Here is a 27,346-nt window from a genome sequence, read left to right on the forward strand (position 1 = left end):
CTAAATCATCAAATAATTCAGAAAATTTATAATTTAAAAAAAATAAAAAAAATCCAAAATTTTCAGAAAAAATACCTTTAGTACCGGCTGCTAACACCAACCGGTACTAAAGGTCCCCCATACCACGGGCGAGCTCACTCCACGTGTTGGGCCTTTAGTGCCGGTTCGTGCCGAACCGGTACTAAAGGGGGCCTTTAGTCTCCACTCTTTAGTGCCGGTTGCAGAACCGGCACTAAAGGCCCTTACGAACCGATGATAAAACTCCGTTTTCTACTAGTGAGAGATGTCAACACGCCGGTCTAAATCCTAAGCGCGCAGGAGTCTAGGCCCATCGCCAATTGCACACGTGCACGTTGCGTATGCGGCCGGTGAGCAGACCTAGCAACCTCCATTACAAAGGAGGAAGTTGTGTTACGCGGTCCAACCCAGCGTGCGCCGCTCAGTCGTTGACGTCACGAAGGCTTCGGCTGATACCACGACGTCGAGTGCCCATAACTGTTCCCGCGTAGTTGGTTAGTGCGTATAGGCCAGTGACCAGAGTCAGATCAAATACTAAGATCTCGTTAAGCGTGTTATCTTGAAGTAACCGCAAACGCCGACCAGGGCCAGGCCCACCTCTCACCTGGGCGGTCTCAATCTGCCTTGTCGCTCCGCCACAAAGATCCACATAGAGGGGCGTCGGGAAAGTATGTTCTTTCAGCCCCCAATTCGTGAACCAACCGCGGGTACTCAAGGAGCCGACCCGACTTTAGTCACAACATGTATCATGTGTAATATGTATAGTATATACCCGTGACTAGCACCCGACATGATCACGACCCGATAGTATATTATGGCAGACTGGCAAGAATGTAGGGCACTGATGATAAACTAGTATCATATACTAAGCATTTAGGATTGCAGGTAAGGTATCAACAACTATAGCAACAATTATAGGTTATGCATCAGAATAGGATTTACGGAAAGCAGTAACATGCTACACTACTCTAATGCAAGCAGTATAGAGAAGACTAGGCGATATCTGGTGATCAAAGGGGGGCTTGCCTGGTTGCTGTGGCAAGTAGGGGTCGTCAACAACGTAGTCGATTGGGGCACCAGCAGCGGCATCAGTCTCGTAGTCCACCGGAGAGAAGAGGGGAAGAAACAATGAATATAATGCATATTGATGCATGACATGACAAGTAACGGTGCTAGATGTGCCCTGACGCAGTAGGAGGTGATACCGGCGAAGGGGGAAAACAGCCGAGAAAGTATCCCCGGTGTTTCGCGTTTTCAGACAGATGAACCGCAGGAAGAAAGTTGTGTGTTCGCTATGTTAGGGATGTGTGACGGACAAATGGGTTGCATATCCGGATTCGTCTTGTTGTTCTGAGTAACTTTCATGTACAAAGTATTTTCATCTGACTTACGGTTTATTTTTTATGATTTTTCAAAGTTTTTAATGAAATTATGGATTTATTATTAACTCAAATTAAAACAGAAAATGCTAAATGTACCCAGCTGCAGCTAGCCTATGTGTAGAACCAGTGGGGTCAGGAGGGGCTGAGTCAACAGTTGACCGGTCAACAGGTGAATGGGGACCCACCTGTCATTGAGTGTTATATTTAACAAGGTTAAATTACTCTAATTAGAATTATTAGGGAAAAGGGGTCCCACGAATCAGTGTTAGAGGGGCTTATTCTAATTTTATTATTAGTGGCTAACTAATTAACAAGTGGGGTGGGGCCTAGATGTTAGTGGGGGTTAGCGTGGGGGGGGGGGAGTTATCCTCAAGCCCCAAACAAGGGCCGGCCATGGCCTCTGAAGGCAAGCACACGCACACAGGGGCGCGCGGCGGCCACGGCGCTCGCCGGCCGGCCGGAGCAGCAAGAACGAGGTCGGGCCTGGAGCCGAGGGCGGACACGGGGAGAGGCGGCCGGAGGCGTGGGTCCTAGGCGGCAGCAGCAGGCGCAACAACTACAGGCGGCGGCGCAGGGCAGCAGCAGTTGCGGCAGCAAGCGGGCGAGTCGGTTGCGCGAGGCCAGGCAGCAGCGCAGTACAGCAAGCAGCGGCAGCAGTTACAGAAAAAACAGCAAAGCAGCGGCAGCGGTTACAGTGGCAGCGGAGCGGGCGCAGCGTGGCCAGCGCTGGCGCGCGCGAGGGCTGCGGCGGACGCGGCCACGGCACAAAGCAGCAGCCAGCGCGGGAGTGAGGGGGGGCTGGACGAGCAGGGGACGGCCAAATGGGCTCGCAGGCAAGCGGCAGGGGTGCGCGTGGCCATGGGCGTGAGCGGACGCGGCCAGGGGCTGCGTTTTGATTTTCGGATTGGGTTCTTTTTCGCCCCCAGACGAAATGGCCGAATTTCGGTCAATTCAAAAATTGCGGCCAAATCTCGGACGAAATTGCAAAAACAAAATTTAAATTTTGAATGAAATTTAATCAAAATCTGGCCGAAATTCGGCCGAAGTTTGAGAGAAATTTTGCAATCAACGGAGGAAAAGTATAGCAGATCGAGCTCTAGGGATTAAAACTGAATCAGTCCAATGATAAACATTGGAGAAGCAAACGAAGAAGGAAGTGCCCTGATGCTACCTATGCATCAGTCCAACATATAAAAACAATCCTCACTGCCACAGACATCAAGTACCATGCCGTGGCCTTGAAGAAGCAACGGAGAAGAAACTAGATGGTCATGGAGGAGGCGCGAGGTGGCCCTGATGGAGGCTGCGCGTCGACGCACTCGGACGCAAGTGAGCGGGCGGGAGGTACCCGTCAACGAGGCAGCTTGATGCAGCGGCGGAGTGCGGATTCTTCACTGGAGGAGCTCCCGACGGGCGGGGGAAGGCAGCAGGCTGGCAGCGGCGGCGGCGCGCACACGGAAGACAGAGGAAACGAGAAGTTTAGGGTTCGGGCGTTCAGTTTGATGGTGTTTTCTTAGCCGGACCATAGCGGAGGCCTTCTAGATGTTGGGCTGGGCCAGAACTTTCAAAGCAGGCCGAAATTTTTTAAGCGAAAGGGACATATTCCGGGCGCAGGCGAGATGGCCGACATTCAGCTGAAATTGGTTTTTTTCGGCCAAAAATCAAAACTGTGGCCAGGGGGGCACGGGCGTACGGAGCTCCCGGCGCTCGGTGAGGTGGCCTATAGCGACGATTATGAGGGAAAGAGGGGGGGTCGAGGCTGCTCACCGGGGGAGAGCTGATGGTGAGCTCGTACGAGGCCGCGGTGGACGACGATGGCGTGGCTTCCCGAGCTCGATTTAGTGAAGTAGTCGAAGGAGAAGAGCGTGACGGAGCTCTTGGGCAGCGCAGGACGGAGAACGGTGGCCAGTAGACATGCCTACCACGGGGCCATGGCGACGAGGGCGTCTGATGAACATAGAGGAGAAGAAAAATGGCACGCGGAAAAGGGGGGAATGGTGCCGGGTTCATCTTGTAGGGGCCCAGGGGGGCTGGATGCTCAGCACGTGGAGATCACCGGCCATGGACGTGCTCAGATCATCCACGGGGTGTGCTGTGAATAGGAAGAAGAGGATGAGGTGAGTTGGGCTGCGCCTTGTACTATTCATGGTGGGCCAAGTGCACAGGAGACTTCATTCTTTTCTTTTATGTTTTCTATTTCCTTTAGTCACTAACTAGCTTTTGTAAAACATGTAACTAATCCAATAAATAACATTGCATCATATGGCACTGCCACAAAAATTTTGGGAGGCATTTGATAAGCTTTGGAATTTTGTTTAAATAGAATGATGAAATTTGGGGCTGTTTGCCATAGTTTTGGATAGTTTAGGGAATTTATTTTTTTTAAATGTTGGTTCACCACCAGTATTAACAAACTAATATTTTCCACATGATGAACATTTTAGTTTTAACGTTTCAAAAAATTCTATCGCTTGACTTTAATTCAAATTTGAATTTGAACATGTTTCGAACTAACGCGAGATTAGCAGTAGTAACTGAGGTGACGTGGCATCATTACCGTGGAATTACTGTAGAGTAATTATCGGGGTGTCACAAGTATGGGCAATGAGATGATCTTACAAATGATGGGCTCTTCTGCTTTTCAGAGTGGGCGCATGGTGATGGTAGCTTGGATCGTTAGCATGTCCCTTGTGTAGAATTCAGATTAGGTCAAGACGTGCAATCCTTGGAAACTCATTCAACTAAAAATTACAACTTCTCATAGACGCATAATTATCTAACATATCATCATCAAATAGCTAAGAAAAACTGAATTGTATTATCAACAACAAAAGCAAGCATGCCAAGAAGATCATTAGTCGTTACCAACAATAAGTGCCATGGCTGTCATTTCTTTCCTCACCGTCTTCAATCCAATGCAGGACTCGGTATGTAATTTGTTGTAGTACTCAAAAGGTTAAGAATTTTGTTTCACCATCACGCCATGGTACTAGAAAATTAAAGCAAAACATCCATTACAAATTTAGAATTATGGCTTGCCTTACCATCCCGGTGGAGCATTTCTATGTCATTCTTCGATTGGACGAGAGCATCACCATTTTTTATAAAAGCGTGAATTTTATTAACTCATAATGTCGCACCACCTCGTTTATACTCTTTTTGGGCCTATCTGCATTTGTAACAATTGGTCAACCCAATTAAGGAGAGAATTCCTAGAATGGGGCGGTGTGGTGCATCTACATTGCTTAGGGGAGCTCCTATATGACTCATTTTGTGAAAAATAGGGACCAATGCATAGGGGAGACCGCGACTAGGTCGGTCCATTTAGCATGATTAGCAACCAACTCACTGTAGTGGCCGGAGTACTTTAGCGACACACACTGTAGTGACCCGGTCACTGTAGAAATTGGTTATTTTAGGCGGATTAATGAATTTCATTTTTTTAAACATGAATATTTCTCAAAAGCTGAACAATTTTGGAAGAACACAAAGAATTTTTTAGTTATGGATCTTTTTGAAAATGCAAACATTTTTTAAAGTCTCAATAGTTATTCAAAATTTCTGAACATTTTCTGTTGTGCGGTTGTTTTTAATATTTTAAATTTGGAAACTTGTTTTAAAATATGAAAAAATTTAATCCCATGAAATTTCTTAAAACTTAGTTCCATATATTTGAAATTCTGAACAGTTCTTTGAAAATTTCCAAACATTGTTCCGGCAACTGAAGAAAACCACAAAAAGGCCAAACAGGAGAAAGACAAAAATATGGAACTAAACCGGAGAGGAACCTGCAACTGGGAATGGATTCTGTAGAGCACGTACCTGCTAAATGGGTTGACCCATATATCTGTCCTTCGGTTGTTCGCCCATGCAAAGCCGCGAAGTCTGCGCCTATATCTCGCCTTCAGCGATTCTGGCTCCGGACTCGCTGAATGTGGGAGCAAGCTGGACCAGCACACGAGCGCGGGAGGCCACAACCACTTTTTGCTTGTTTTTTTACGTGTTCTGTTTTGTTTTTTACTTTTAGTTTTATACTTTTGTTTACACTTTAAAATGTTTACACAAAACACTCTTCAAAAAACATTTCAAACAAATGAACAAGTATTTGAAAAAATGTTGAACAAGTATTTAAAAAAATATTGGTCATGTATATAAAAATGTTGAACAACTATTTGAAAATTTTAGAACAAGTATTTCAAAAAATTTGAACATGTATATAAAAATGTTGAACAAGTATTTGAAAAATATACGATCATGTATATAAGAATGTAGAGTGAAAACAAAACAAAGAAAAAACAAAAAAACTAAAACCGGGAAAGAAACAAAATAGACCAAAGTAAAGGAAAATTAAAAAAATTGAAGAAAAAAACCCAAAGAAGATAATGACAAAATAAAACAAAAAAGGAGAAAAAGCTGCTTGACTCGCTTCAAGTAGCACGCGCCCCCTTTACCTAACGCGGACAGTAGCGCGACATGGTGGGTATGTGCGCTTGCTTCTTGAAGGAGAACCAGGTATCGATCCTCGTTATCCCCCCCCCCCCCCCCCTTGTTTTCTCTTTAACTGGGCGAGAAGTGGTTCGGCCCAAATACTGTGCCACATTCAACGAGAGACCCCTTCCACCTCGCTGAATGCGATAAGTAGTGGCCGTGAAGTGGGTCGGCCTAAGTACAATATGAAATTTAGAGAGAGACCCTTTCCACCTCGCTGAATGCGATAAATAGTTGCCACGAGTCGTGATTGCCATATGTCGCATGAAGCGCTCGCACGTATGTACTGCCCCGTTAGAGTGGTCACTACCTCCTAGGTCATTCGCTCGTTCTAAGTACGTGTTTCGTCTGTTTTTTTTTGTATTCTTTTATTGTTCTTTTGATATTCCGTTTTTACATCATTGATCTTCGTCGCTTTCACTATTTCTAGCAGTTTTTTTTCTTTTTTTATTTATCTTTGTTTCATTTTTGGTTTTTACTGCTCTCTTTTTTTGTTCCCTTTGTTTTTTCTTCTTTCTTTGTGTTATTTTTCAAGTTTTGTTGGTTTTCTTTATTTTCTTTGTAAAAAAGATTTGTACACTAGGAATATTTTTTGTATACACGCTTAACATTTTTCTAATAAATTTATATTTTTGGCTGTCTTCTTTCTTCGTGCACATTGTACAATTTTTCATTGCACACCACAAACAAAGTTTAACATTTTAGAAATACAAGATAAATATTGTTTAACATATAATTTTTATGTTAACTTTTTCCATAAACATTCTACATTTTTGTATACAACAGAACATTTTACATATACCTGTTTAATATTTTCCAAATACATAATTAACAACTTTTGAACATTATTTATCTGTACATTTTTCATACACATTCTACATTTTTTATATACATCAGTAACAGTTCTTAAAATCACGTCTAACATTGTCCAAATACATGATTAACATTTTCGAATCCTGTATTTTATGTCTTTTTTCCATACACATTGTTCATTCTTTCAATACATCGAAAAAAAATTCTACAGAAATTTACATTTTTTAAATGCATGATTAACTTTTTTAGGAAAGACTTATTTTAGTTTTGTGATTTCTACTTTATTCCATATGCATTGTACATTTTTGTGTAGATTGAAACCATTTTTTTCTATACACATTAAACATTTTTAAATGCACGATTAACACGTTTCAACTTATGTACGCAAAGCAATTTTTATAATATATATAGTAAAAATATTTTGAAATACATCTGAAAGTTAATAAACACAAATTCAAAATTGTGAAAAAAACCCTGGTAGAAATCTAAATGCTGAAGGTTTGTGTCGTCGCTGGCCAGTCGTATCAGGATTACCATCGCTTAAAGGGACAAACAAGCTATGATGTATGATGGCTAGCTGGTCATTGCAGGCAGCAATTTATTGTTTGGTAGTACTTTTACTTTTATTTCTGCCAATGAAATATTCTAATTTAATTTTTAAAAAGGTCATCATGGGTTAAAAAATGTTATGCAGTGCAAAAAATGTGTTGGCACAACTTCTATAAAAAATATTACAATTAAAACAAGTTCATGAATTTTTTAAATGTTCAGAGAATGTAAAAAAATTGATGGTATTTAGAAAAAAGCTTTTGCATCATTTAGGTCTATGTTCAAAACAATTGTTAGTTTTTCGAAAAATGTATATACAATATGATAAAAACTCACATAATTACAAAAAAAATGTCCGTATCATTCAAAAAAATTGCATTACATTTAAAAAGACGCTCACAGGTCCCAAAAATATATCTGCTTCATTAAAAAATAGTTATACAATGTCCTAAAATGTTCTCTCTGTAATTGAATTCTTTTGTACTAGTTATAAAAATATTCGATGCGTATAAAAAATGTTGAACATGTATTTGAAAAACAAGTCGACGTGTATCAAGTAAAATGTTCCACAGTTATATGAAAAATTGAAATCGTGTACTGAAAAAAGTAGACATGCATTGAAAATATAAAAATAAATTATAAAAGAACAAACAGAAAATCTAAAAAGAAAATCAAGGAAAATAAAAAAAATTAAAGATGGAAGAAAAAAACAAAAAAACAAAAAACACAAATGAAAGACACTGAAAACTGTTAGAAAAACCGACAAGAAAAAATAAAAAAACAGGCAGGGTTCTAAAACAGGTTCATAGCTGTCTATAGAAGCTTTCTAAAACTATGCCACTGGGCTGGCCCACTAAGAAAAACTCCTTGAGGTGATGCTATCTTCCACATAGCAATAAGCGACGTAGAGCTTTTGTGCCGCTGGCAGAATGCAACCGGATAACAGTGGGCTGAGCGAATCAACCTGTGGTTGAGTTGGTTAGGTGGACAGTAGTATCCCAACCCATCAGGGTTCAAATTTTGGTGCTCGCATTATTCCTGGATTTATTTCAGAATTTCCGATGATGTGCTTTCAGTGAAAGGAGACGTTCCCGTCGACGACGAGGCGCCTACGGTGACTTCGTAAATCTCAAGATGATATGCCGGCTCAATCTCTCGGAGGTGCTCATGGGAGTAGGGTGTGCGTGCGTACATTCATAGGGGTGTGTGTATGCGCGTGTATATGAGCGCTTGTGTCTGTACTGATGCTAGAAAAAACAGTGGGCTGAGTCGATCGCGCCTATAAGTTTGTAACGCACGTTGAAAAGGTACATGCTCGAGCCGTGGGTCTGCTAGTAGATTTGGAGCGTACAATAGCAGGATCCGACGGTTGATGAGCTCAAATTGATGTGGGAAGCCATTGGTGGCACTGTTCTACTGTTCTTACTAGCTTGTTAGCACTAACATCAATTGATAGTGCTCCTTCCTTTATCACGATTATATTGATCCCAAATTCAAACCAAGGAGGTTAACTTGCACTGAAGCTGAAGGAACATGAATGAAAATCCTACTTTTTCTTTTCCGTTTTATTTGTCGAGAAAATATCTGTTCAGCCAAAATAGAAAAAATGATGTGCTTACTATTCTCTAGCATGTCTAAATACTTATGATGTACTCTTGAGTTTATTTTTCTGGGCCCCTCATAATTTCCTCACTAATTTTTTTCGTTACTGTTACCTTTCGGTGTTCTGCCAACACATTGTTTCTATGGTTAGATTTGCACATTATAGTTTATTTAATTCATTGCCTGAAATTTTTACAAGGTAGGAACGGTCAAAGTGTTTTTTTGAAAATGGAGGCGTACCCCCAGCCTCTGCCTTATAATGATGCATGCAACCATCTTATTAAAAAGTCTCGAAGTAGCACCAAGTCATAAAAGTATTACAGCTCGCAAGCGGAGCGAAACAATGAAAAAAAAGTACATGTTCAAAATCGCAACCGGTAAGGCAATGTAAAGGATAAGCTCTTTAGACTCCTATCCAATTATGCGACCGTCATCCGAACCGGTTGAATATAGCTCGTGCTACCATCTCCCACTGGTTGCACCCAATAACCAAAGCCCCCCCCCCCCCCCCCTGAAGTCCATAGGAGTGAATAAGAACCACGTACGGATCCATGCGGTAGCTATGAAGATGACCTGCAAGAAAGTTATAATGTGTTGTCTGTTAAAAATCATATCATTCCTACAGTTCCATATAGCCCATAGAAGTGCACATATTCCAATCCGAATACGAGCTGCAGTAATATGCTCAACCCCAGCTAACCACGTCCCAAACAACGATTCAATGCCAACTGGAGGATTAATGTTAAAGGCTATATGAATCGTTCTCCAAAGCAATTTGGCGAGTGGACACTCAAGGAAGTATTGTTTTATCATGGTCACAAAAACAACAACGTGAACTACCTAACCATCGCCTCTTAATTAAGTTATCCTTGGTGAGTATTACTTGCTTGTGGATGAACCACATAAATATTTTAATACGCAAGTGAACCTTAACCTTCCAAATATGTAACGATCTCGAGATTGGGCCAGAATTAATTAGATCCATGTAGAAAGATTTCATCGTAAATACCCCATTTCTAGCTAACTTCCAGTGCGTCGAATCAGGTTGGTCGGATAATTGAACATCTATCAATCTCCGAACCAAGTACATCCAGGCAGTGTATCGCTCACCAACTAACGCACGTCTGAACTGAATATTCAAGGGAGTCGCTTGAAATATTGTGCCTACGTAATCCTCTTTACGTTGCACATTGTTATAAAGGGTGGGATATTATACGGCTAGGGGCGTCTCTCCTAACCACGTATCCTCCCAAAATTTTGTTGACATCCCATTGCCAATCAAGAATTTGACCCTACGAAAGAACAAGTCCTTCGTTCTCATGAGTCCCTTCCAGAATAGCGAGTTAGTTGGTCTCACGGTAACCTGGGCGAGCGTTTTCGACTGTAAATACTTGTTGCGTAGAAACTGTGCCCACATACCTTCCAGCTCTGTCTCTAACCTGTAGAGTAATTTACTCATAAGACATTTATTCTTAATTTCTATGTTCTCAATGAAGGAAATATGCCCTAGAGACAATAATAAAGTTATTATTTATTTCCTTATTAACCGGAAACATAATACATGTGTGAATATATAGACAAACAGAGTGTCACTAGTATGCCTCTACTAGACTAGCTCCTTAATCAAAGATGGTTATGTTTCCTAGCCATAGACATGAGTTGTCATTTGATTAAACGGGATCACATCATTAGGAGAATGATGTGATTGACTTGACCCATTCCGTTAGCTTAGCACATGATCGTTTAGTATTCTGCTATTGCTTTGTTCATGACTTATACATGTTTCTATGACTATGAGATTATGCAACTCCCGTTTACCGGAGGAACACTTAGTGTGCCACCAAACGTCACAACGTAACTAGGTGATTATAAAGGTGCTCTACAGGTGTCTCCGAAGGTACTTGTTGGGTTGGCGTATTTCGAGATTAGGATTTGTCACTCGGATTGTCGGAGAGGTATCTCTGGGCCCACTCGATAATGCACACGACTATAAGCCTTGCAAGCATTGCAATTAACGAGTTAGCTTCGGGATGATGCATTACGGAACGAGTAAAGAGACTTTCCGGTAACGAGATTGAACCAGGTATTGAGATACCGACGATCGAATCTCGGGCAAGTAACATACCGATGACAAAGGAAACAACGTATGTTGTTATGCGGTTTGACCGATAAAGATCTTCGTAGAATATATAGGAGCCAATATGGGCATCCAGGTCCCGCTATTGGTTATTGACCAGAGAGGTGTCTCGGTCATGTCTACATAGTTCTCGAACCCGTAGGGTCCGCACGCTTAATGTTCGTTGACGATATAGTACTATGAGTTATGTATGTTGGTGACCGAATGTTGTTCGGGGTTCCGGTTAACATCACGGACATGACGAGGAACTCCAGAATGGTCCGGAGATAAAGATTGATATATGGGATAATAGTGTTTTGACTCCAGAAGGGTTCCAGAATTCACCGGAAGGGGTTCCAGATGTTTCCCAAAATGTTTGGGTATGAGAACACTTTATTTTGTCCAAAGGGGAAAGCCCACAAGACTTTTGGAAAGCGCAAAAGGAAGTTTTGCGGAGTCCAGGGGCCAGACCCCAGCGTCCCTGGTGTCTGGGTCCAGACGCCGGGAACCCTGGCGTCTGGCCCTGGAGTCCGAGTGGGACTCTTGCCTTTCGGGCAAAACCGACTTTGAGGAGGCTTTTGCTCCAAGTTTCGACCCCAGGGCTCAACATATAAATAGAGGGGCAGGGCTAGCACCAAAGACACATCAAGAAACACCAAGCCGTGTGCCGGCAACCCCGTCCCCTCTAGTTTATCCTCTGTCATAGTTTTCGTAGTGCTTAGGCGAAGCCCTACGGAGATTGTTCTTCACCAACACCGTCACCACGCCGTCATGCTGCTGGAACTCATCTACTACTTCGCCCCTCTTGCTGGATCGAGAAGGCGAGAACGTCACCGAGCCTAACGTGTGAAGAACTCGGAGGTGTCGTGCTTTCGGTAATTGGATTGGTCGTATCGTGAAGACGTACGACTACATCAACCGCGTTGATATAACGCTTCCGCAAACGGTCTACAAGGGTATGTAGACAACACTCTCTCCTCTCGTTGCTATGCATCACCATGATCCTGCGTGTGTGTAGGAATTTTTTTGAAATTACTACGTTCCCCAATAGTGGCATCCGAGCCAGGTTTTATGCGTTGATGTTATATGCACGAGTAGAACACAAGTCAGTTGTGGGTGATACAAGTCATACTGCTTACCAGCATGTCATACTTTGGTTCGACGGTATTGTTGGATGAAGCGGCCCGGACCGACATTACGCATACGCTTACGCGAGACTGGTTCTACCGACGTGCTTTGCACACAGGTGGCTGGCGGGTGTCAGTTTATCCAACTTTAGTTGAACCGAGTGTGGCTACGCCCGGTCCTTGCGAAGGTTAAAACAACACCAACTTGACGAACTATCGTTGTGGTTTTGATGCGTAGGTAAGAACGGTTCTTGCTAAGCCCAGTAGCAGCCACATAAAACTTGCAACAAACAAAGTAGAGGACGTCTAACTTGTTTCTGCAGGGCATGTTGTGATGTGATATGGTCAAGACATGATGCTAAATTTTATTGTATGAGATGATCATGTTTTGTAACCGAGTTATCGGCAACTGGCAGGAGCCATATGGTTGTCGCTTTATTGTATGCAATGCAATCGCCCTGTAATGCTTTACTTTATCACTAAGAGGTAGCGATAGTCGTAGAAGCATAAGATTGGCGAGACGACAATGATGATACGATGGAGATCGAGCTGTCGCGCCGGTGACCATAGTGATCATGACGGTGCTTCGGAGATGGAGATCACAAGCACAAGATGATGATGGCCATATCATATCACTTATATTGATTGCATGTGATGTTTATCTTTTATGCATCTTAACTTGCTTTGATTGACGGTATCATTATAAGATGATCTCTCACTAAATTTCAAGATAAAAGTGTTCTTCCTGAGTATGCACCATTGCCAAAGTTCGTCGTGCCCAGACACCACGTGATGATCGGGTGTGATAAGCTCTACGTCCATCTACAACGGGTGCAAGCTAGTTTTGCACACGCAGAATACTCAGGTTAAACTTGACGAGCCTAGCATATGCATATATGGCCTCAGAACACTGAGACCGAAAGGTCGAGCGTGAATCATATAGTAGATATGATCAACATATAGTGATGTTCACCATTGAAAGCTACTCCATTTCACGTGATGATCGGTTATGGTTTAGTTGATTTGGATCACGTGATCACTTAGAAGATTAGAGGGATGTCTTTCTAAGTGGGAGTTCTTAAGTAATATGATTAATTAAACTTTAATTTATCATGAACTTAGTCCTGGTAGTATTAGCATATCTATGTTGTAGATCAATAGCTCGCGTTTAGCTCCCCTATTTTATTTTTTGATATGTTCCTAGAGAAAACTAAGTTGAAAGATGATAGTAGCAATGATGCGGACTGGGTCCGTGATCTGAGGTTTATCCTCATTGCTGCACAGAAGAATTATGTCCTTAATGCACCAATAGGTGACTGACCTATTGCAGGAGCAGATGGAGACGTTATGAACATTTGGCTAGCTCAATATGATGACTACTTGATAGTTCACTGCACCATGCTTAACAGCTTAGAATCGGGATTTCAAAGATGTTTTGAACGTCATGGACCATATGAGATGTTCCAGGAGTTGAAATCAATATTTCAAGCAAATACCCGAGTTGAGAGATATGAAGTCTCCAACAAGTTCTATGGCTAAAAGATGGAGGAGAATAGCTCAAGCAGTGAGCATGTGCTCAGATTGTCTGGGTACTACAATCGCTTGAATCAAGTGGGAGTTAATCTTCTAGATAAAATAGTGATTGACAGAATTCTCTAGTCACCATCACCAAGTTAGTAGAACTTCGTGATGAACGATAGTATGCAACGGATGACGTAAATGATTCTCGAGCTTTTCATGATGATGAAATCAATGAAGGTAGAAATCAAGAAAGAGCATCAAGTGTTGATGATTAACAAGACCACTAGTTTCAAGAAAAGGGCAAAGGGAAGAAAGGGAACTTTAAGAAGAACGGCAAGCAAGTTGCTGCTCAAGTGAAAAAAACCAAGTCTGAACTGAAGGAAATATGCCCTAGAGGCAATAATAAAGTTATTATTTATTTCCTTATTTCATGATAAATGTTTATTATTCATGCTAGAATTGTATTAACCGGAAACATAATACATGTGTGAATGCATAGACAAACAGAGTGTCACTAGTATGCCTCTACTTGACTAGCTCGTTAATCAAAGATGGTTATGTTTCCTAACCATGGATAAAGAGTTGTTATTTGATTAACGGGATCACATCATTAGATGAATGATCTGATTGACATGACCCATTCCATTAGCTTAGCAGCCCGATCGTTTAGTATGTTGCTATTGCTTTCTTCATGACTTATACATGTTCTTATGACTATGAGATTATGCAACTCCCGTTTGCCGGAGGAACACTTTGTGTGCTACCAAACATCACAACGTAACTGGGTGATTATAAAGGAGCTCTACAGGTGTCTCCAAAGGTACATGTTGGGTTGGCGTATTTCAAGATTAGGATTTGTCACCCCGATTGTCGGAGAGGTATCTTTGGGCCCTCTCGGTAATACACATCACTTAGGCCTTGCAAGCATTGCAACTAATGAGTGAGTTGCGAGATGATGTATTACGAAACGAGTAAAGAGACTTGCCGGTAACGAGATTGAACTAGGTATTGGATACCGACGATCAAATCTCGGGCAAGTAACATACCGATGACAAAGGGAACAACGTATGTTGTTATGCGGTCTGACCGATAAAGATCTTCGTAGAATATGTAGGAGCCAATATGGGCATCCAGGTCCCGCTATTGGTTATTGACCGGAGACGTGTCTCGGTCATGTCTACATTGTTCTCGAACCGTAGGGTCCACACGCTTAAGGTTTCGATGACAGTTATATTATGAGTTGTGATGTACCGAAGGAGTTCGGAGTCCCGGATGAGATCGGGGACATGACGAGGAGTCTCGAAATGGTCGAGACGTAAAGATCGATATATTGGACGACTATATTCGCACATCGGAAAGGTTCCGAGTGATTCGGGTATTTTTCGGAGTACCGGGTAGTTACGGGAGAAGCAATGGGCCTTGATGGACTTTAGTGGGAAGAGGAGAAAGGGCCAAGGGGCTGCTGCGCCCCCCCTCCCCTCTAGGTCCGAATTGGACTAGGGAAAAGGGGGCCGGCCACCTTTCCTTCTCCTCCACTTCCTTCTCCCTTCCTCCCCTCTTGGTGGACTCCTACTAGGACTTGGAGTCCTAGTAGGACTCCACATCCTGGCCGCACCAACCTTGGCCGGCCTCCTCCTCCTTCATCCTTTATATACTGAGGCAAGGGGCACCCCATGAACACAAGTTGATCCTCGTGATCGTTCCTTAGCCGTGTGCGGTGCCCCCCTCCACCATATTCCACCTCGGTCATATCGTAGTAGTGCTTAGGCGAAGCCCTGCGACGGTAGAACATCAAGATCGTCACCACGCCGTCGTGCTGACGGAACTCCTCCCCGAAGCTTTGCTGAATCGGAGCCCGGGGAGCGTCATCGAGCTGAACGTGTGCCAAGAACTCGGAGGTGCCGGAGTAACGGTGCTTGGATCAGTCGGATCGTGAAGACGTACGACTACATCAACCGCGTTGTGCTAACGCTTCCGCAGTCGATCTACAAGGGTACGTAGATCATACTCTCCCCTCTCGTTGCTATGCATCACCATGATCTTGCGTGTGCGTAGGAAATTTTTGAAATTACTACGTTCCCCAACAGTGGCATCCGAGCCTAGTTTTTATATGTTGATGTTATATGCACGAGTAGAACACAAGTCAGTTGTGGGCGATATAAGTCATACTGCTTACCAGCATGTCATACTTTGGTTCGGCGGTATTGTTGGACGAAGCGGCCCGGACCAACATTACGCGTACGCTTACGCGAGACCGGTTCTCCCGACGTGCTTTGCACATAGGTGGCTTGCGGGTGACAGTTCCTCCAACTTTAATTGAACCGAGTGTGGCTACGCCCGGTCCTTGCGAAGGTTAAAACAGCACCAACTTGACAAACTATCGTTGTGGTTTTGATGCGTAGGTAAGATTGGTTCTTGCTTAAGCCCATAGCAGCCACGTAAAACTTGCAACAACAAAGTAGAGGACGTCTAACTTGTTTTTGCAGGGCATGTTGTAATGTGATATGGTCAAGACATGATGCTAAATTTGGTTGTATGAGATGATCATGTTTTGTAACCGAGTTATCGGCAACTGGCAGGAGCCATATGGTTGTCGCTTTATTGTATGCAATGCAATCCCGCTGTAATGCTTTACTTTATCACTAAGCGGTAGCGATAGTCGTGGAAGCATAAGATTGGCGAGACGACAATGATGCTACGATGGAGATCAAGGTATCGCACCGGTGACGATGGTGATCATGACGGTGCTTCAGAGATGGAGATCACAGGCACAAGATGATGATGGCCATATCATATCACTTATATTGATTGCATGTGATGTTTATCTTATATGCATCTTATCTTGCTTTGATTGACGGTAGCATTATAAGATGATCTCTCACTAAAATTATCAAGAAGTGTTCTCCCTGAGTATGCACCGTTGCGAAAGTTCTTCGTGCTGAGACACCACGTGATGATCGGGTGTGATAGGCTCTACGTTCAAATACAACGGGTGCAAAACAGTTGCACACGCGGAATACTCAGGTTATACTTGACGAGCCAAGCATATACAGATATGGCCTCGGAACACGGAGACCGAAAGGTCGAGCGTGAATCATATAGTAGATATGATCAACATAGTGATGTTCACCAATGAAACTACTCCATCTCACGTGGTGATCGGACATGGTTTAGTTGATTTGGATCACGTGATCACTTAGAGGATTAGAGGGATGTCTATCTAAGTGGGAGTTCTTAAGTAATATGATTAATTGAACTTAAATTTATCATGAACTTAGTCCTGGTAGTATTTTGCAAATCATGTTGTAGATCAATAGCTCGCGTTGTTGCTTCCCTGTGTTTATTTTGATATGTTCCTAGAGAAAATTGTGTTGAAAGATGTTAGTAGCAATGATGCGGATTGGATCCGTGATCTGAGGTTTATCCTCATTGCTGCACAGAAGAATTATGTCCTTGATGCACCGCTAGGTGACAGACCTATTGCAGGAGCAGATGCAGACGTTATGAACGTTTGGCTAGCTCAATATGATGACTACTTGATAGTTTAGTGCACCATGCTTAACAGCTTAGAATCGGGACTTCAAAGACGTTTTGAACGTCATGGACCATATGAGATGTTCCAGGAGTTGAAGTTAATATTTCAAGCAAATACCCGAGTTGAGAGATATAAAGTCTCCAACAAGTTCTATAGCTAAAAGATGGAGGAGAATCGCTCAACTAGTGAGCATGTGCTCAGATTGTCTGGGTACTACAATCGCTTGAATCAAGTGGGAGTTAATCTTCCAGATAAAATAGTGATTGACAGAATTCTCTAGTCACCATCACCAAGTTAGTAGAACTTCGTGATGAACTATAATATGCAAGGGATGACAAAAGTAATTCCCAAGCTCTTCGTGATGCTGAAATCGACGAAGGTAGAAATCAAGAAAAACATCAAGTATTGTTGGTTAACAAGACCACTAGTTTCAAGAAAAGGGCAAAGGGAAGAAGGGGAACTTCAAGAAGAACGGCAAGCAAGTTGCTGCTCAAGTGAAGAAGCCCAAGTCTGGTCCTAAGCCTGAGACTAAGTGCTTCTACTGCAAAGGGACTGGTCACTAGAAGCGGAACTACCCCAAGTGATTGGCGGATAAGAAGGATGGCAAAGTGAACATAAGTATATTTGATATACATCTTATTGATGTGTACTTTACTAGTGTTTATAGCAACCCCTCAGTATTTGATACTAGTTCAGTTGCTAAGATCAGTAACTCGAAACGGGAGTTGCAGAATAAACAGAGACTAGTTAAGGGTGAAGTGATGATGTGTGTTGGAAGTGGTTCCAAGATTGATATGATCATCATCGCACACTCCCTATAATTTCGGGATTAGTGTTGAACCTAAATAAGTGTTATTTGGTGTTTGCGTTCAGCATGAATATGATTTGATCATGTTTATTGTAATACGGTTATTCATTTAAGTAAGAGAATAAATTGTTGTTCTGTTTACATGAATAAAACCTTATATGGTTACACACCCAATGAAAATAGTTCGTTGGATCTCGATCGTAGTGATACACATAATCATAATATTGAAACCAAAAGATGCAAAGTTAATAATGATAGTGCAACTTATTTGTGGCACTGCCGTTTAGGTCATATTGGTGTAAAGCGCATGAAGAAACTCCATGCTGATGGGCTTTTGGAATCACTTGATTATGAATCAGTTGATGCTTGCGAACCATGCCTCATGGGCAAGATGACTAAGACTCCGTTCTTTGGAACAATGGAGCAAGCAACAGATTTGTTGGAAATCATACATACTGATGTATGTGGTCCGATGAATATTGAGGCTCGCGACAGGTATCATTATTTTCTGATCTTCACAGATGATTTGAGCAGATATGAGTATATCTACTTAATGAAACATAAGTCTGAAACATTTGAAAAGTTCAAAGAATTTCAGAGTGAAGTGAAAAATCATCGTAACAAGAAAATAAAGTTTCTACGATCTGATCGTAGATAAGAGTATTTGAGTTACGAGTTTGGCCTTCATTTAAAAACAATGTGAAATAGTTTCACTACTCACGCCACCTGGAACACCACAATGTAATGGTGTGTCCGAACGTCATAACCGTACTTTATTAGATATGGTGCGATCTATGATGTCTCTTACCGATCTACCACTATCGTTTTGGGGTTATGCATTAGAGACAGCTGCATTCACGTTAAATAGGGCACCATCTAAATCCGTTGAGACGACACCGTATGAACTATGGTTTGGCAAGAAAGCTAAGTTGTCATTTCTTAAAGTTTGAGGTTGCAATGCTTATGTGAAAAAGTTTCAATCTGATAAGCTCAAACCCAAATCAGAGAAATGTGACTTCATAGGATATCCAAAGGAAACTATTGGATACACCTTCTATCACAGATCCGAAGGCAAGACTTTTGTTGCTAAATTTGGAAACTTTCTAGAGAAGGAGTTTCTCTCGAAAGAAGTGAGTGGGAGGAAAGTAGAAAACTTGATAAGGTAATTGTACCTTCTCCCTTATTGGAAAGTAGTTAATCACAAAAAACTGTTCTTGTGACTTCTACACCAATTAGTGAGGAAGCTAATGATGATGATCATGTAACTTCAGATCAAGTTACTACTGAATCTCGTAGGTAAACCAGAGTAAGATCCGCACCAGAGTGGTACAGTAATCCTGTTCTGGAAGTCATGTTACTAGACCATGACGAACCTACGAACTATGAGGAAGCGATGATGAGCCCAGATTCCGCGAAATGTTTTGAGGCCATGAAATCTGAGATATGATCCATGTATGAGAACAAAGTATGGACTTTGATGGATTTGCCCGATGATCGGCAAGCCATAAAAATAAATGGATCTTCAAGAGGAAGACGGACGCTGATAGTAGTGTTATTATCTACAAAGCTAGAATTGTCGCAAAAGGTTTTCGACAAGTTCAAGGTGTTGACTACGATGAGAGATTCTCACTCGTATCTATGCTTAAGTCTGTCCGAATCATGTTAGCAATTGCCGCATTTTATGAAATCTGGCAAATGGATAAACAAAACTGAATTCCTTAATGGATTTATTAAAGAAGAGTTGTATATGATACAACCAGAAGGATTTGTCAATCCTAAAGGTTCTAACAAAATATGCAAGCTCCAGCGATCCATCTATGGACTGGTGCAAGCATCTCGGAGTCGGAATATACGCTTTGATGAGTTGATCAAAGCATATAGTTTTATACAGACTTGCGGTGAAGCCTGTATTTACAAGAAAGTGAGTGGGAGCACTACAACATTTCTGATAAGTATATGTGAATGACATATTATTGAGCGGAAATAATGTAGAATTATTCTGTAAAGCATAAAGGAGTGTTTGAAAGGAGTTTTTTCCAAAGAAAGACTTCGGTGAAGCTGCTTACATATTGAGCTCCAAGATCTATAGAGATAGATCAAGACGCTTGATAATGTTTTTCAATGAGTACATACCTTGACAAGATTTTGAAGTAGTTCAAAATGGAGCAGTCAAAGAAAGAGTTCTTGCCTGTATTACAAGGTGTGAAGTTGAGTAAGACTCAAAGCCCGACCACGACAGAAGATAGAAAGAGAATGAAAGTCATTCCCTGTGCCTTGGCCATAGGTTCTATAAAGTATGTCATGCTGTATACCAAATCTATTGTATACCCTGCACTGATTTGGAAAGGGAGTACAATGGTGATCTAGGAGTAGATCACTGGACAGCGGTCAAAATTATCCTTAGTGAAATAAGGATATGTTTCTCGTTTATGGACGTGACAAAAAGGTTCGTCGTAAAAGGTTACGTCGATGCAAGTTTTTGACATTGATCCAGATGATTCTAAGTCTCAATCTGGATACATATTGAAAGTGGGAGCAATTAGCTAGAGTAGCTCCGTGCAGAGCATTGTAGACATAGAATTTTGCAAAATACATACGGATCTGAATTTGGCAGGCCCGTTGACTAAATTTCTCTCACAAGCAAAACATGATCACTCTTTGGGTGTTAATCACATAGCAATGTGAACTAGATTATTGAATCTAGTAAACCCTTTGGGTGTTAGTCACATGGAGATGTAAACCAATCACATAAAGATGTGAACTATTGATGTTAATCACATAGCGATGTGAACTATATTATTGACTCTAGTGCAAGTGGGAGACTGAAGGAAATATGCCCTAGAGACAATAATAAAGTTATTATTTATTTGCTTATTTCATGATAAATGTTTATTATTCATGCTAGAATTGTACCGGAAACATAATACATGTGTGAATACATAGACAAACAGAGTGTCACTAGTATGCCTCTACTTGACTAGCTCGTTAATCAAAGATGGTTATGTTTCCTAACCATGGACAAAGAGTTGTTATTTGATTAACGGGATCACATCATTAGATGAATGATCTGATTGACATGACCCATTCCATTATCTTAGCACCCGATCTTTTAGTATGTTGCTATTGCTTTCTTCATGACTTATACATGTTCCTATGACTATGAGATTATGCAACTCCCGTTTGCCGGAGGAACACTTTGTGTGCTACCAAACGTCACAACGTAACTGGGTGATTATAAAGGAGCTCTACAGGTGTCTCCAAAGGTACATGTTGGGTTGGCGTATTTCGAGATTAGGATTTGTCACTCCGATTGTCGGAGAGGTATCTCTGGGCCCTCTCGGTAATGCACACCACTTAAGCCTTGCAAGCATTGCAACTAATGAGTGAGTTGCGAGATGATGTATTACGAAACGAGTAAAGAGACTTGCCGGTAACGAGATTGAACTAGGTATTGGATACCGACGATCGAATCCCGGGCAAGTAACATACCGATGACAAAGGGAACAACGTATGTTGTTATGCGGTCTGACCGATAAAGATCTTCGTAGAATATGTAGGAGCCAATATGGGCATCCAGGTCCCGCTATTGGTTATTGACCGGAGACGTGTCTCGGTCATGTCTACATTGTTCTCGAACCGTAGGGTCCGCACGCTTAAGGTTTCGATGACAGTTATATTATGAGTTTATGAGTTTTGATGTACGGAAGGAGTTCGGAGTCCCGGATGAGATCGGGGACATAACGAGGAGTCTCGAAATGGTCGAGACGTAAAGATCGATATATTGGACGACTATATTCGTACATCGAAAAGGTTCCGAGTGATTCGGGTATTTTTCGGAGTACCGGGTAGTTACGGGAGAAGCAATGGGCCTTGATGGGCTTTAGTGGGAAGAGGAGAAAGGGCCAAGGGGCTGCTGCGCCCCCCTCCCCTCTAGGTCCGAATTGGACTAGGGAAAAGGGGGCCGGCCACCTTTCCTTCTCCTCCACTTCCTTCTCCCTTCCTCCCCTCTTGGTGGACTCCTACTAGGACTTGGAGTCCTAGTAGGACTCCACATCCTGGCCGCACCAACCTTGGCCGGCCTCCTCCTCCTCCATCCTTTATATACTGAGGCAAGGGGCACCCCATGAACACAAGTTGATCCTCGCGATCGTTCCTTAGCCGTGTGCGGTGCCCCCCTCCATCATATTCCACCTAGGTCATATCGTAGCAGTGCTTAGGCGAAGCCCTGCGACGGTAGAACATCAAGATCGTCACCACGCCGTCGTGCTGACGGAACTCCTCCCCGAAGCTTTGCTGGATCGGAGCCCGGGGAGCGTCATCGATCTGAACGTGTGCCAAGAACTCGGAGGTGCCGGAGTAACGGTGCTTGGATCGGTCGGATCGTGAAGACGTATGACTACATCAACCGCGTTGTGCTAACGCTTCCGCAGTCGATCTACAAGGGTACGTAGATCATACTCTCCCCTCTCGTTGCTATGCATCACCATGATCTTGCGTGTGCGTAGGAAATTTTTGAAATTACTACGTTCCCCAACATCTGGACCTAAGCCTGAAACTGAGTGCTTCTACTGCAAAGCGACTGGTCACTGAAAGCGGAACTACCCCAAGTAATTGGCGGATAAGAAGGATGGCAAAGTGAACATAGGTATATTTGATATACATGTTATTGATGTGTACTTTACTAGTGTTTATAGCAACCCCTCGGTATCTTATTTGATACTAGTTTAGTTGCTAAGAATAGTAACTCGAAACGGGAGTTGCAGAATGAACAGAGACTAGTTAAGGGTGAAGTGACGATGTGTATTGAAAATGGTTCCAAGGTTGATATGATCATCATCGCACACTCCCTATACTTTCGGGATTAGTGTTAAACCTAAAATAAATGTTATTTAGTGTTTGCATTGAGCATGAATATGATTGGATCATGTTTATTGCAATACGGTTATTCATGTAAGTTAGAGAATAATTGTTGTTCCGTTTACATGAATAAAACCTTCTATGGTCATACACCCAATGAAAATGGTTTGTTGGATCTCGATTGTGGTGATACACATTTTCATAATATTGAAGCCAAAAAATGCAAAGTTAATAATGATAGTGCAACTTATTTGTGGCACTGCCGTTTAGGTCATATTGGTGTAAAGCGCATGAAGAAATCCATGTTGATGGGCTTTTGGAATCACTTGATTATGAATCAGTTGATGCTTGTGAACCATGCCTCATGGGCAAGATGACTAAGACTCCGTTCTCCGGAACAATGGAGCGAGCAACAGATTTGTTGGAAATCATACATACTGATGTATGTGGTCCGATGAATGTTGAGGCTCGCGGCGGGTATTGTTATTTTCTAACCTTCATAGATGATTTGAGCAGATATGGGTATATCTACTTGATGAAACATAAGTCTGAAACATTTGAAAAGTTCAAAGAATTTCAGAGTGAAGTGGAAAATCATCGTAACAAGAAAATAAAGTTTCTACGATCTGATCGCAGAGGCGAATATTTGAGTTACGAGTTTGGTCTTCAATTAAAACAATGTGGAATAGTTTCACAAACTCATGCCACATGTAACACCACAGTGTAATGGTGTGTCCGAATGTCGTAATCGTACTTTACTAGATATGATGCGATCTATGATGTCTCTTACTGGTTTACCACTATCGTTTTGGGGTTATGCATTAGAGATAGCTACATTCACATTAAAAAGGGAACCATCTAAATCCATTGAGACGATTCCGTAAGAACTGTGGTTTAGTAAGAAACCTAAGCTGTCGTTTCTTAAAGTTTGGGGTTGCAATGCTTATGTGAAAAAGTTTCATCTTGATAAGCTCAAACCCAAGTCGGAGAAGTGCATCTTCATAGGATACCCAAAAGTAACTGTTGGGTACACCTTCTATCACAGATTCGAAGGAAAGATATTTGTTGCTGAGAATGGATCCTTTCTAGAGAAGGAGTTTCTCTCGAAAGAAGTGAGTGGGAGGAAAGTAGAACTTGATGAGGTAATTGTACCTACTCCTTATTGGAAAGTAGTTCATCACAGAAATCTGTTTCTGTGACTCCTACACCAATTAGTGAGGAAGTTAATGATGATGATCATGTAACTTCAAATCAAGTTACTACCGAACCTCGTAGGTCAACCAGAGTGAGATCCGCACCAGAATGGTACGGTAATCCTGTTCTGGAGATCATGTTAATTGACCATGACGAACCTACGAACTATGAGAAAGCAATGATGAGCCCAGATTCCGCGAAATGGCTTGAGGCCATGAAATCTGAGATGGGATCCATGTATGAGAACAAAGTGTGGACTTTGGTTTACTTGCCTGTTGATCGGCAAGACATAGAAAATAAATGAATCTTCAAAAGGAAGACGGACGCTGATAGTAGTGTTACTATCTATAAAGCTAGACTTATCGAAAAAGGTTTTTGACAAAGTTCAAGGAGTTGACTACGATAAGACCTTCTCACTCGTAGCGATGCTTAAGTCTGTCCGAATCATGTTAGCAAATTGCCACATTTTATGAAATCTAGCAAATGGATGTAAAGACTACATTCCTGAATGAATTTCTGGAAGAAGAAGTTGTATATGATGCAATCAGAAGGTTTTGTCAATCCTAAAGGTGCTAACAAAATATTCAAGCTCCAGCGATCCATCTATGGACTGGTGCAAGCATCTCGGAGTTGGAATATGCGCTTTGATGAGATGATCAAAGTATATAGTTTTATACAAACTTGCGATGAAGCCTGTATTTACAAGAAAGTGAGTGGGAGCACTACAACATTTCTGATAAGTATATGTGGATGACATATTGTTGATCAGAAATAATGTAGAATTCTCTGTAAATCATAAAGGAGTATTTGAAAGGAGTTTTTCAAAGAAAGACCTCAGTGAAGCTGCTTACATATTGAGCATCAAGATTTATAGAGATAGATCAAGATGCTTGATAAGTTTTTTCAATGAGTACATACCTTGACAAGATTTTGAAGTAGTTCAAAATGGAACATTCAAAGAAAGAGTTCTTGCCTGTGTTACAAGGCGTGAAATTGAGTAAGACTCAAAGCCCGAGCACGGCAGAAGATAGAAAGAGAATGAAAGTCATTCCCTATGTCTCAGCCATAGTTTCTATAAAGTATGTCATGCTGTGTACCAGATCTATTGTATACCCTACACTGAGTTTAGCAAGGGAGTACAATAGTGATCTAGGAGTAGATCACCGAACAACTGTCAAAATTATCCTTAGTGGAATAAGGATATGTTTCTCGATAATGGAGGTGACAAAAGGTTTGTCGTAAAGGGTTACGTCGATGCAAATTTTGACACTGATCCAGATGACTCTAAGTCTCAATCTGGATACATATTGAAAGTGGGAGCAATTAGCTAGAGTAGCTCCGTGCAGAGCATTCTTGACATAGAAATTTGCAAAATACATACGGATCTGAATATGACAGACCCGTTGGCTAAACTTCTCTCACAAGCAAAACATGATCACACCTTAGTACTCTTTGGGTGTTAATCACATAGAGATGTGAACTAGATTATTCACTCTAGTAAACCCTTTGGGTGTTGGTCACATGACGATGTGAACTATGGGTGTTAATCACATGGTGATGTGAATTATTGGTGTTAAATCACATGGCGTTGTGAACTAGATTATTGACTCTAGTGCAAATGGGAGACTGAAGGAAATATGCCGTAGAGGCAATAATAAAGTTATTATTTATTTCCTTATTTCATGATAAATATTTATTATTCATGCTAGAATTGTATTAACCGGAAACATAACACATGTGTGAATACATAGACAAACAGAGTGTCACTAGTATGCCTCTACTAGACTAGCTCATTAATCAAAGATGGTTATGTTTCCTAGCCATAGACATGAGTTGTCATTTGATTAAACGGTATCACATCATTAGGAGAATGATGTGATTGACTTGACCCATTCCATTAGCTTAGCACACGATCGTTTAGTATTCTGCTATTGCTTTCTTCATGACTTATACATGTTTCTATGACTATGAGATTATGCAACTCCCGTTTACCGGAGGAACACTTTGTGTGCCACCAAACGTCACAACGTAACTGGGTGATTATAAAGGTTCTTTACAGGTGTCTCCGAAGGTACTTGTTTGGTTGGCGTATTTCGAGATTAGGATTTGTCACTCCGATTGTTGGAGAGGTATCTCTGGGCCCACTCGGTAATGCACATCACTATAAGCCTTGCAAGCATTGCAAGTAATGAGTTAGCTGCGGGATGATGTATTACGGAACGAGTAATGAGACTTGCCGGTAACGAGATTGAACTAGGTATTGAGATACCGACGATCGAATCTCGGGCAAGTAACATATCGATGACAAAGGGAACAACGTATGTTGTTATGCGGTTTGACCGATAAAGATTTTTGTAGAATATGTAGGAGCCAATATGGGCATCCAGGTCTCGCTATTGGTTATTGACCAGAGAGGTGTCTCGGTCATGTCTACATAGTTCTCGAACCCGTAGGGTCCGCACGCTTAACGTTCATTGACGATATAGTACTATGAGTTATGTATGTTGGTCACCGAATGTTGTTCGGGGTTCCAGATAAGATCACGGACATGACAAGGAACTCCGGAATGGTCTGGAGATAAAGATTGATATATGTGATAATAGTGTTTGGACTCCGGAAGGGTTCCGGAATTCACCGGAAGGGGTTCCGGATGTTTCCCGAAATGTTTGGGTACGAGAACACTTTATTTGGGCCAAAGGGGAAAGCCCATAAGGTTTTTGGAAAGTGTAAAAGGAAGTTTTGCGGAGTCCAGGGGCCAGACGCCAGGGTCCCTGGCGTCTGGGTGCAGACGCCGGGAACCCTGGCGTCTGGCCCTGGAGTCCGAGTGGGACTCTTGCCTTTCGGGCAAAACCGACTTTGAGTAGGCTTTTGCTCCAAGTTTCGACCCCAGGGCTCAAGATATAAATAGAGGGGCAGGGCTAGCACCAAAGACACATCAAGAAACACCAAGTCGTGTGCCGGCAACCCCGTCCCCTCTAGTTTATCCTCCGTCATAGTTTTCGTAGTGCTTAGGCGAAGCCCTACGGAGATTGTTCTTCACCAACACCGTCACCACGCCGTCGTGCTGTCGGAACTCATCTACTACTTCGCCCCTCTTGCTGGATCGAGAAGACGAGGACGTCACCGAGCCGAACGTGTGCAGAACTCGGAGGTGCCGTGCTTTCGGTACTTGGATCGGTCGGATTGTGAAGACGTACAACTACATCAACCACGTTGATATAACGCTTCCGTGAACGGTCTACAAGGGTATGTAGACAACACTCTCCCCTCTCATTGCTATGCATCACCATGATCCTGCGTGTGCGTAGGAAGTTTTTTGAAATTACTATGTTCCCC

The 27,346-nt window shown here is 42.2% G+C and overlaps 1 protein-coding gene across 1 annotated transcript in view; it reads left to right on the plus strand.

The window, feature by feature from the left end:
* Nucleotides 1-27,346, plus strand: part of LOC123056578 (expansin-B7-like) — a 57,393-nt gene that overhangs the window by 5,493 nt on the left and 24,554 nt on the right. The window contains exon 2 of the mRNA XM_044479931.1: nucleotides 2,801-2,834. Coding sequence (XP_044335866.1) covers nucleotides 2,801-2,834 — 34 coding nt within the window. The remainder of the gene's footprint in view (nucleotides 1-2,800; nucleotides 2,835-27,346) is intronic.

This window comes from Triticum aestivum, chromosome 3A, assembly GCF_018294505.1.
Source record: "Triticum aestivum cultivar Chinese Spring chromosome 3A, IWGSC CS RefSeq v2.1, whole genome shotgun sequence".
Classification (NCBI taxonomy): domain Eukaryota; kingdom Viridiplantae; phylum Streptophyta; class Magnoliopsida; order Poales; family Poaceae; genus Triticum; species Triticum aestivum.